The sequence below is a fragment of the Ambystoma mexicanum genome, chromosome 13 (genome assembly GCF_040938575.1).
Source record: "Ambystoma mexicanum isolate Mex_15411 chromosome 13, UKY_AmexF1_1, whole genome shotgun sequence".
Taxonomy (NCBI): Eukaryota; Metazoa; Chordata; class Amphibia; order Caudata; family Ambystomatidae; genus Ambystoma; species Ambystoma mexicanum.
In genome coordinates, this window is record NC_090938.1 from 202,188,178 (window position 1) to 202,201,103 (window position 12,926).

Consider the following 12,926-nt stretch of genomic DNA (forward strand, 5'->3'; position numbering starts at 1 on the left):
TACACATAACATGGAATTGATTTCCCAGGGTGTATCTCTATCTCTAAAGCTGCTTGCTTGTCCTAACCCAGGACTACTAGTTGCTTCCCCTCTCGCCAGCGACGTAGGGGGTACACATCTATTATATTGTTATTCTAACCAAGGACTGTGTCTCCCTTGTGGGCAACACAGAGCTTTCCCACCACTGTGCGCACCCTGAACTCAATCTTGACCCTTTCATACCCCAGCACCCTTATGGGTGCGCAACCATATGCATACAGACTTATGTCAGAGGGAATTTTGGAGGATAATTCCTTACCATAACTCTTGGTGTATATCTCTGGTGACATCATGGTGTAGGGTGACCCTGAATCTACAAGCATTTGCAGTGGGGCTTCTTTGACTGTCAGAGTGGCCCACAGCCCTTTCTCTGTGCACTCCCCATGCTCAACAACACTCCTTCAGGATGCAGTGAGCAGGCATGACCTGCAGGCGCACCAACAGCCGCCACCCGACCAGTCCACAATGCTCCCTTCCCCTTGAGCTGTCCAGCCCCCAGAGGAAGAACGTGTCAACCACAAGCAATGACCCGCTGTTACTCACCGAGCCGGAAGGTGTACGTGACCCCAACCTGGATCGAGATGTAGGATGAGCCGTAGACGTCTCTGAAAACCCAGTTCCCCTGATTTCAAGAATCAGGCTTCCTCTTCGAGAGGGGCTCTTTTTCACGATGTATCACTCTGCTATTTATGTAAGAACAGAGAGAGTAATCTATAATGCAAAAGAGCGGGATTGAGCATACCCCCAGACCAATACTGCAAGAGATACAGAAAAGGTTTTGAGTATTATGCCTAACTTGTTTAGTTTTAATTCTATTAAACACAATAGAACTGCCGGTACCTGAGATAAGGTATATGAGTAGACCTGAGAGGAAATCCTGGACCAGTTTCAATAGAGAACAAAATCCAAATGGTTGATGAAAACGACAGGAAAAAATAATAAATGGGAAGGTTAGTATAGGGAGGACAACCCGAACGGCACGAGGGACACACTAGAGCCGGGTTGGTGCATGTCCTGGAAAGCGTTCGTAAATGCACTTCAGTAGAAAGAACAAACAGTTAATCAGGTAGTTGGAGCAAAGGAAGTCCTTGATAAGCAGCACTGGTAAGAATGGTCTCATAGTCCAAATAGATGATTCAGATTGAACAGGAAGAAAGAACCAAGCAATGTCATGCTGAAGCGGATCTCAGAAAATCGTAGAGCTGGAGACTCCAGATGGAAAACAAGGGCGTTTGTGCAAACGTAATATGAATGAGAACTGGAGTTCAGTTTTGAGCGGAAGTGAAGAACCGCAGAGCCCGTAGAAACTGAAGGTTGAGCGGGGAGGCTCCTGCGGTTTAACGGCAGTAAAGGTAAACTACCGTGGCAACAAGTCCTTAGGGTAATCCAGATAAACAGAATCAGAGTACAAAGCCGAGGTCTGGTAACGAGAGTTCAGAGTCAAAGGTTCACGGAGGGTAATCCGAGGAAGGCAAACAATGCCGTAGGCGGGATATGAAAAGGCACGTAGTAACGTACAATTAGCAGCAACGAAATTCCCGCGGCTGAAGGCTTTAAGGAACAAGGGGGCGTGGCTTCCGTGTAAGCGAAGCACGTCCGATCAGCTGACTAGCACGTTTACGTGACCTGAATAGTTTCCAAGGCAACTTGTAACAATGCCAAAACAGAGCCCATGGTTGGGAAGGTCTTCGTAAGAAAGCTCTTTGCTGCCGTAGTGGAACACCTGCATGCCTTACACCGCGCTGAACAGGCACTCGATTGGGCGAACAGAGGGGGGCTCCCTCTCTGTCTCCTCCTCCGACTGGGAAACGTTGGATGCCTCCATCGCTGCCCACAGAAATGGGCAGTATGCTCTCACAGGAAAGTCTGCACACGACTCCTTCTTCGTGTACTGTGCTGGTCAATCACACTGCACGCCCTGCAACTGGCCTCAGCATTCCATTACAACAGTTTTTTACCATAGGCCCTTTTATTTTGACAAGACTCCACTAGCACTGCATTATTATTATGTGATGGTCATAGCTTGCTCCCATCTGTAAATTTAGGTTTAGATCCTTATGGAAGTTAAATAAACACCCTTGAACTATGGTCATTTGTGTCTGTCTTACTGTTGATACCATGCCTTCCCTACATTACCTGGAACATTTTATATCTGCCTTCAACCATCGGCTCTGGTTTTGAAGACCTGGTTTTCTATAGCTTTGTACACATCTCAATATTGTGTATGATAAACATTGTACAATATTTGTGGTGCACAAGCCCTTTGTTGATCCCTCAATCGGTGACATGCATCATGCTGTATTTCAGAAATACTCATGTCTGGTGGCCGTAAACATTTTTAAAAATGCATTTCCATCCCTGTTTGAGAAATGTGAATATCTATGGTTGGCAGAGGGTCATATTGCCAAGGTCCCATGGAGAGAAAATGCCCAGAAGGGTAATGCACCGCCTGTACTTTATGTATCTCCTTCAAATATGGTGGTGAGCATGTAAGCCTCAGATATGCTCAAATGTGCAACCAGATCTGGGGCTGAGCCCTACCCCAGAATACCTTGCGGGCCAGCTACCATGCCCATTGGTCTCCAGCATGTGTGATTAATGCCCTGCTTTCAGAATAGGAGGGGGTATTGAAACCAAACCTGCAGAGTGATAATCCCCAACTGTACTCTGTGCCTCAATACTGCCCGAGAAGAGGGGACAAGTCAATTCCATCTGCCTGGTCATCAGTTGCAGCAGGATGCTGATTCACACCCCAGAGTCACTGCAGCTTTCCTTTTGGTCCAGAGACAATGCCCATTGGGTGCATACATGATCACTCCACTTGACTATGTAACTGATGGGGCTAGGGTGACCTTGCCCTGACAGCCTGGCAAAGAGAAACCAGGAGAAGGGCTACACTGTTTGTCTGTTCACCCAACTTGCCCTTCTTACCCCTGACCAGGAACCCTACCCAATTGGCACCAGCCTAAAAACCCAAGAGTATTCCAGTAAGAGGGCCCACTGGCAGTGAGTGTAGGGCCTATGGCTGTACTATTACCTCAAGCAGGATTGTGTCAGCTCACAAGCATCCCTTAGGGACAGGATATTCTGGGGTGCTCAACATTAAATCAGATTAGCATTGAGGATGCCATGAATCTGCCATGGGTTGCCCATGTTAGGAAAGATATGTTTAACTGGAATGAGCAGGACTCTTGGTTACAAGCCATGCAGATAAATAAGGCAAAGATAACTAGTATAAAATGTAAATTACATAAAACATTTTTTTAGGGAGAGCATGGTGGCAGCATGTAGAAACTTGAAGTTGGCTTCCAAATATGTAAGAACTAAACCTGATTTGGGGTTTGAAAAACACCTGGATTTCATTAACCCCCATTTGCTTGCGCCTTGTATATTAACCTCCGTCTGGGCACACTGAAGTTGGCATGGCTTACTAAGTCATGGGGGCCAGAGCATTCGGTTTCATGCCCTTTTTTTCAGTACCTATGAAGACACATTTCACAGGGACTGAGAGTTCTTTATCTTAAACCTCTCTTAAGAACATCTGCCATCTTTGAGGCTCTGTAGTAAAGATCTGATGATGCAGATATAGGGCCTCATCACGACTTTGGCGGTAACCCTTAAATCAGGCGGTCGCGCTATTACCGCCGGATTTAAGGGTCCACCAAATCAGGACTTCGGCGGATTTCGCCCCAGCTCTTGGCTGGGTGGAAATCCGCCGAAAATTCGCGCTATTACCGCCGGCGGGAAATCCACTGGCGGTAAGAGCGCAAATTTTCCCCATTGAGCCCAATGGGGAATGGGGCATTCCCGAATGGGCTCAATGGGGAATTACATTACGGCCGAACTCGTGATGCAGCACTATTAGCTCCGGGGAGTTCGGCGGTAGGGCTAATACCCGCCGGCGCTACCGCCAAAGTCATGATCAGGCCCATAGTATATAGAGTGACAAATGTGTCCATTGTGCTTGGCTATTGAGGCCTAAAATCTAATGCAGGACACATCTGCCTGAATCCTTCTATGATGGAATCTGGGGTGCAATACTAACATACAATGGAACGTTGAGTAGTGGGGGCTGCACGTATTGTTTCTCTCCCTCAATACCTTTGTTGATTACTGTCTTTAAAGTACTCAGATTAATTTTTGTCTTTTTATTACCTCTATCTGTTCTTAAATTCTTTATGTGTATATGTTATGAATTGTAATGTTTCATGAAGTTGTTTTATGTGAAGTGCTTTTTGGTGTTGCTTTTACATTTATGGCTCTGTGCTGAATAAAAGAAATCCGTGTGGGCCCCCTTAACACCAGCATACTCCCCAGTCTGCAGTAGGTGTTAAACACTTGGTTACTCTCCCTCTCGGTTCAGCCTTTTTACAGTTATCCTGGAGCAAATCAACCACTTGCAGGGCGTGGGGACCCCAGTCACAGGAAAAGGAGGAGGATTTGACGTGAAAGCCCTGCGAGCATTCCGTGTCCTGAGACCACTCCGGCTGGTGTCTGGTGTACCAAGTAAGTTTTACTCCGCACAATCTGCATCAAAGACAGATGATTCACATGTTATCACATTTTTTGGCAGCATGGTAGGCTGTAGGATGTACAGTTAAACAAGCCCTCTATCCTACTCATACACTGATCTCTCGAGGTAACAAGACTTGTTTTCACCCAAATGCCCATGTTTGTATCCATGCGTCCGCTCTGGTTCTTTGTTTTTAAAGTAAACAGAAGGGAAGGACACTGTGGAAAGGCTAGACTGTTATCTCTGTTACTCTAGATCATATTTTCATATAGGTTATTAAAACAAATCTAACCCCGAAATAAACTATTGTGGAGTTATTCTGGCCACTGTGCTTGTGCTTTTCACAAGACATGATATTTTGGAGTGGGGTCTAATTTTTCTAAATATTCCATAAGAATTTGTGAATTTATAGGATCATCCACAAAAATATCCATACACTCTCCTGTTTAATGCTTATTGTTGGCTATCAAGGGTGTTGCTAGGTCTGGAAAAGACGCTAATGTCAGGACTGTTCGGAGTCAGGGCTAGCTAGCCTTTTGGTTGTAGCCCCTGAGCTTCTATCCGGGGCAACAACCAAAAGACCCGGCGCTATAGTCCCCTCAGCTCCCCTCCCCAGCAATGCCTCTGTTGGCTATCAAATAATTTCTTCGCTTGTTTAGCTAGAAAGGCATGCCTTAGGCCATTTGGAGAACTTTTGATTACTGGCTATAATGTATGTAATCTAAAGATGGGAACTTCTTTTGATATGAAGCACCTAGGTTTGGTGTGATGGCCAATCGCCTCATTTGGAGCATGCGTGTATCTACAGTACATTCTGGCTGTCCAAGCAAACTGACAGCTGTTATTGCTCTGTTGCCTCCCTTGCTTCCCTCTACTCCTCCTACCTCCTAGTCGCTTGCGCTCCTCCTCCCAGTATAAACATACATTTGTTTTTTCAATTACCTCTTGATTCTCAAATCTGCTGCCCCTCGTCCTCACTTAATTAGGCAGCCAGTGAAAGTGAAAATGGGCTCTTGTTTTAATCTCTCTTCACTTATTCCATGGTGGCCATCTTTGATTGGGTTCCTATTTTTTCAATGGTGAGGGGATACTTGAAGAGGTTTTCCTAGAGTACTAATGGCGATAAATTCCTTTGGCTGGGATATACAGTCCAGAAATGTTTCTCAGCCCTTGATAATGACCCTGGTTTCAATCCGCTACACATCTAATATTAGATGGGTTGCACATTACGTTTTCAATATAAAGATTAGGAGATCATTTAAAATTTAAAAAGTTAGCACATAGATGTGAGGATCGAAAGTGAACACACTGTGTCTTTTTGCGTGCTAACCAATGGCTAACTGCCTTTGATGCCTCTAAAGATGGTCTCAGTTCTGGGCTGTGTTAAGCATATTTTTATGTGGCTTCGATAAACTTGGAACTTTCAAGATTGATAAATTAATTTTTGGGAATATTCCCCATGTCACACATGTTGCTGAAATAGCAGTCATTAACATGTTACTTATTTGTTGTCACAATGGAGTGTGCAAATAATGATTAAACATTACCATAAAAGTAAATAAATTGGTGGAGTTGAGGATGGGATCTCCTTCCTAAGGTTAGGAGCTCTTTCAATGTCACCTGGTTTCAATCAGGTCACTACCTCAGGCTGCCAAAATATTATTGGCTGGTATTACCTGGCCCTGAAGTTTTTCATCTCCTAACTGTTTTTTTGGTCTCGTTATAAGATTCGTTTATATAACATAATACATTTCTTGGAATAAAAATAAAAAGAACGTAACAAATACCACTAGCATCCTGCAATCAGATGCCCAGCTTGGTTTTCCTAGTTGATTTCAGTGGCAAACAACAGATTGATAATGACCTATATCCCAGCTGTATTTATTTTATTTTCTCTTTGCTGAGATATTTAATTATTTTTCGTAGACTTAAATAAAGAAGCAATTAATGTTTAATTACTACAAAGACGATAAATGCACCTTCTTAAATGCCAATATATTTCCCTTGAATGTTGATTGGTTCTTTTTCAGAATGTTGTGACAGCAAATAAAGTTTAACTTGATATTGAGCATTAGATTATTGAAAGTCAAAATATCAAATTTCAAATACATTCCATTTCTTATATTCTAGATATTCTTTTTACATTATGAATTTATTTTGCCCAAATATTTATTTCACAAATTGCTGTTTTCGAGCTACTAAAGTGGTGTGTACTATAGTGTTGATTGTGAACAGTACAAAAGCATTGTAATATTGCCTGACAAAGTAAATAGCGAATTTTGTGCAATATCATTCGGACCTAAGCTCAGTATGTCACCCATTGCTTGAGCTGCATTGAACCCTTCCTTCCTTCACACATTCAACATTACCTTACTTTTTGTATGACTATTTTGAAACTAATTATTTTGATATCCTTTTGCTACTTTGACCCTTCACCTTTTTTAATGATGTTTTATTTAATTAAAGCTGTTGCTGTCACTATATATTATAATGCAGCTTTTAACATTCAAAAGTGCAGACATTTTGAGCAGAGTTGTAGCACTTGCCAAACATACCAATGGTGTCAGATCTCTCTTTGTTCCCGACTGTATGGCTCTTGTTATGTAACATAAGAAGAACATAGAGGCACCCAGAAAGCCTGCTCATGCTGGGTATGCTCAGATGGTGAGCAGGGAGGAAAGAATAATTGATCTGCTTGGAGGATAGCACAGGGGCAATACTCTGGTCTTGGAAGCAAGACCACACAGAGCAACAGAGGTTTGAATCCCAGATCCGTGCTTAGAAACTGAGCTCAGGTATGGTATTAGGCACGTTATAAGAAGACAATTAAATAAATGAATCAAATGTATTGTACTGAGAGGCTTGGTAAAACAAGTCAAACATATGAAAGTAAAGCGCTGAATATAGTGCAACAAGCAGAACATACAATCTTATTTTAAGGTGAAAACAATATTGTAATTTATCGAGAGATCTGTTTTCTTAATCTGAACAGTATTACGACATTATGCATAAAATGTTCATCTTTCACACACCCGCCCATGCACACCCGCACATATGCACGCATACACACAAACACAAATCAATTAGTCTAATTGTCACATGTGAATATTGCATTTCAAAAGTTATTTATTTTTCTTTGATCAACATGTATCCTTTGCCCATATATCTTCATTTGATCTATTTATGGTCATACCGGTAATTAAAAAAAAAGGTGCTGTGTCATATAGAGTATCATTGGAAGCAGAAGCAGTCATTAACTTGTGTCAACTTACTTGATCAGAAAGAAATAGGTTTTAGAAAGAAATAGGTTTTATTGTCAGAACAGAATGCCATCTGTGGGGTGCACACTCCTGACTTTTATTTTCGAGGTTGCACAAACCAAGGTAAGGGGGATCCTGCAGGAAAGTATGTTTTCTCAAAGTAACCCGGATTCCACATCTGCTCTGAAATTAAAAAGTGGTTTGAGTGGTAATTCTCGGGCTGTATTTGTTCGCGTGGGGTGAGTAACTCAATAACTGGCATCCATATGGATATAGGCAAAATTGTGCTGGGCACATTCCAAAAACAAACCACCTTCTGGAGGAGGAACATCTCAACATTCCCCAAACAAAGTTTCAACCAGCCTGAAATATACTCATGAGAAATTGTGTCACAGCTTCTTATGATGCCTTCTTTTAAAAGCCAATTGGCATAAGAAAGGCGATTTGATACTATCATGTTATCTATGGAAACCCCACCTTATCAGCACCAAAAGATATAGGTTAGAGAAATTAGGACATCAATGCGGGAGAGTGCTCGCATCCAATCCGTACCTTGCAGCAATAATGTTTTATTGGAAATCATAAAGTCTAATGTTAAAACTACCTTGGTGTCCCAATTTTCTGTCCGATCTGGTGGCAATGCACTACCAACCTACACATTGGATGGTATATGCTCATGATTATAAAGCAAAGGAATCTGTTGTGGTGTGAAGACAATTCCAGGTATAATGGTTTCAACATAAGTACATGTACTAAACTTAACATTCACTGTTTTGTCATAGAAGGCTAAGAAAGAAGACCACTGTTTCAGAATTGACACAGGGAGGTCCAACGCAGGAAGTCTTTTTTTCCTTCCAGTGACACATTCATATTACATCTGGGTATGAAGGGTGGACTTCCAAAGGTTGAGCTGAAACCATAACCAACACTCGAAAACGTTAGAGCAGGTGTTGATTAGGGAAATTGACTAGAAAATGTAACCAGGGGTCTTAGTTTTCTTGGAGGCTGGAAATGGGCATAGTGTGATGGCGGAGAGAGAGCTCACGGACAGCAAGGTTTGTGTCTGCTATTTTGGATCTCCCAGCCTTATGACCATCTGGCACTCACCAACTCCACCCAAGCTAGACAGCCTGGAAATTGCTGAAAAGGAGGGCTCTGTTCAATTGAACCTCAGAGGGGGCTTGGCAACCAACAACCTCTTTTAGGGTTTGTACATTGGTAGGGTGTGGCATATTCACTCTATTGATTATTTCTTGGAGCTTTAAGTACTAGGAGCATCCTGCCATCAAAGTGTAAACCTTAGAATAAAGAAGGGAGAAAGACCCTTTCGTTAACGTTTAAGACGAAAGAAGGCATGCTTGCTGAGAGAACCAAAGTGCTTGCCCACCGTTGAGTGCCAGATGTGCACCCATATGACCACACAGAGGCTGCCTCAGAAAACTTGAACTGACAGAGAATAGAATGCCAGCTTGAAGGTTTCTTGGAAAATAAATTCAGCATCCAAAGGCCAAGAAAAACTCCTTCTTCCAGATGTTACTGTTGCCCATTAGGCCCTAAAAAGACATTCAAGAAAGACTTGCGCCATCAAGCCACCATTGAACCGTCATTCGACTCAGTACAACCTCAAATACTGAACTGCAGCTTGAGCCAAAGAGTACCACTTTTCACTGTAGAACCACTGATCCAACCAGTCGATCCCTGCTGAAAATAGAGTACAACTAGCTGACACACAGCCCCCAAGAAACCTGGTTGAAACCCACTTAGCAGCACCAATCCACCAATCCAAACTGTTGAGCCACCTCCACAAAGGTCATCGAAATATCAGTCACGAAGACACCGCGTCAGTAACCGAGTAACTTCAAGCGGATAGGAAAGCATTGAACCGCAACTCATCACCAATGTAAAGCACTAAAAAGACCCGCTTGATATGGATAAGTTACCAAGACAAAGTCATATGAACTAGTGGACTAGGTGCCAACATCAGGGACACCAGACACACAGATTACCAGGCCTCACCTGGGACCCTAGAGACTAGTTACTTCCCTTGTCATTACCTTGACATAAAGAAAGCTTTCTAAAGATAATTTATTTTGTGTTTTTCCTTTTTTATATTTAATAGACTACTTTTGACATCCCCCCTTCATTGGGATTCTCAGATATCAAGTCTGAATAGTGTGATAAGAGGGTTACCAACTGGTCCGATGTGGAGAGGGTGCACCGAAGCGCGGTGCTCACACAAGCTCAGATGGGAGATGTAAAGGAACCCGCAGCCAGCAGAAAAGTTGCATCTACTGTGAGCTTCCATTTGATCCTTTACTGATACACCTGACCGGGCCCAATGGTATGTTTGAAACATATTTCTGGGACCGGAGACTGCTCTGCGGTGATACACCAAGCTAGAAGTCGTAGAACTATCAGTGGTGGTGCACGGACAGTCTCAAACAAGGAGTGATACAAAGACAAAATGGCTGCCGCCATTCCATAGGATGCCAAACAGACACAGGAGAACGACTGCGTACACAGGGAGATGGAGAGGCTGTGCTGGCGGAAAGGGTCAGAGCCATGAGGTGAAATGCATCCGCTGCCTGAGAGGTAACGGGGCAGTGACCTGGGTGCGACTGTTGCAGAGGTTGTGTATGAGCCCCGGAATGCTACTGTGGAGGTCGGAGGCTGTGCACGAGCCCTGGGAAACTGCTGCAGAGGTCCGGAGGCCTATTATAGAGACAGTTGATTCTGCAGCAGAAGTGCTGGCCTGTGACTGGACGGGTGAAAGTGACGATGCCTGGAGGCCGATAGCTTCGCACAGGATCACAGGGGACACTGCGGCAGGAGCAGCCCATGGGGAGACAGCAGGCAACAAGCACACCAGTAGTTAAGTCAAACAACGTAGCATCAGGGGTTCTTCAGGGGTGGGGCACATCATTGGTAGTCCTAAGATTGGAAGAACATTATATACAGTACAAGGGGATTGTGGTAGTTGATTTATATAGTAGTTGGTCATGTCCTTGCCAGTTCCTGGGCTGCTAACATCTTGCCCAGGGAGCCTTTGCCCTCGAGGAGCTGCCCTTTGTTCTATTCTTGGGCTGGACTTTCCAACATGGCCACCAAGCTGCACTAAGATATCCGCGGTTACTGGACCAGCCTGATTGGCTGACGCTGCGGATTTTTCATCAAGGCACGGGAGCTGGCAGGCGTCCCCGGCCAGCACAAAGGGTTTGGTAAACCTTGTATGGGCTTGTCCGGGACTGGAGGGGTCTCCGCTTCCTGCTCATCTCTCTCCGTCACCACATTCTCATCTAGTTTCCTGCATTTTCACTGGCCCAGTAAGACCCTTCTCTCTCATCCTCCTTGTCTTCCCTCACCCATTCTGTGTCACCCTGAGTGTGTAACAAGGCCCCTTTTGATTTATCTTAATCCTCTTCTAAGTGCCTACACTGGGGGCGCTCTCGCACGTCCTCCGCATCGCAGCCTGCAACATCTCAACTTTCTCCCACATCCATTTCTTGTTGTTGCCTGCAGTCCATATCCACCCCTCCGAGGTCACACTTGCCATTGCATGGGCTGCATCTCATACGTGTCACCACCATCTGCCTAACCTCTTGCCTCCCGCATCAATGATGCTCTTTCACGCCACCCAATGCATCTTCTAAGCACACCGGCCGCAATTACCACATTTACCTTTTTTCTATGTCCATGCTACTAGACTTTCTAAATGATTTGTATCGTAGGTTATCTCCTTTTGAAAATCAAATCTGAGTGTTTCAAATCTACTGGCTGTCCTTAAAAGTAAAGCCTTGTACCCTTAATGTTGAACGTCTAATCTGAGCGTTTTGTGTGATGGCTGCTACTTTTCTAGCTAGTCTTTATCCCTCTTTTGAAAGTCAAATCAGTGTTTTTGAAACTATTGGATGTGCCTTCATATTTGCCTTCTCCCACTCTGGAGAGTCATATATCCTCTTATCTCACTGCCTGGTGTGGTGTGTTCTGCTGCTTGCTGTAACCCTTCTCCCACTCTGGAGAGTCATATATGTGTGTGCTTGCAATTGTAGCTGCATCTTGTTTCTTTTTCCCTCTGTCCTCTTATCTCACTGCCTGGTGTGGTGTGTTCTGCTGCTTGCTGTAACCTAGGCCTTTCCCCTCCTGAATTCTTGATTTATTGCTCATTTGACTTCTCTGCACCTGTGTGCTACTAGGCCGCCTGGTGAGTTCCTTCTGCATTGTGTTGTCTCTCTCTCGGTTTCTCTCTCCCATGCCTCCATGGCGCTCTCCATCTCCCCTCTCTACTCTAACTGCTACTCTATCACCTATCCTACCTCTCTTTCTAAACCTTGAAAGAAAATGTTTAAGAAAGCACTCCTGTTCTCCAACCCAGGCCTGCCTATGGCTGATACGTACGTCAATGCTTTCTCTGGGCAGACTATCACTGACATCCTCTTTGCCATCCCCTCTCCAGTCCTATGGACTCCCATATGGTTTCAATCCTCCCCCCTTTCTCGTCTTCTCTCATTAATGGTGGAACCAGATGCGAAGTACGATTCTCATCCTCCAGGTGTTTCATTAACGTCTAATTTGAATGTCACTTTTATGGCACATGGATCTGAGCCTAATCTCCTCCTTCTTGAAAGATGTCTTCATTCTCTCATAAACTTCCTTCCTTCTCCTGCCATTCCTCCTTCTGCCACCCCCACGGCCCCTTTGCCTCCACGGATGCCTGCACCTCATCCTTGCACCTCATCTCTGGAAACACTGAAAGGGGGCAACCAGCTTCACTTAGCTACTCTCAATGCTTGTTCAGCCATTAAACACTCTTCTGACATCTGTCTCCTTGAAGACTTTCACCTTGATGTTCTCGGCCTCTCTGAGACGTGGTTCAATGGCAGCTCTGTCACTGTTCTTGTCACTCTTCCTTCTGAGGGCTACAAGATCCTCCCCAAGTCCAGGCCCAGCAGGTCTGGAGGTAGAGTGCCACTGATTGTCCCTGAATGGGTCCCTGCTACTATCATACCCATTCAACCCTGCTCTTCCTTTGAATGGCTCGTCTGCAGGCTGGGTGTCTCTCCTACACTCTCGCTTACTCTTTCCACCATCTACAGGCCCCCTGGCCCGGTCTGCCT

The 12,926-nt window shown here is 44.4% G+C and overlaps 1 protein-coding gene across 1 annotated transcript in view; it reads left to right on the forward strand.

The window, feature by feature from the left end:
• The window catches only part of CACNA1S (calcium voltage-gated channel subunit alpha1 S), a 596,588-nt gene that overhangs the window by 194,075 nt on the left and 389,587 nt on the right, over positions 1 to 12,926 (forward strand). The window contains exon 4 of the mRNA XM_069633644.1: positions 4,403 to 4,545. Coding sequence (XP_069489745.1) covers positions 4,403 to 4,545 — 143 coding nt within the window. The remainder of the gene's footprint in view (positions 1 to 4,402; positions 4,546 to 12,926) is intronic.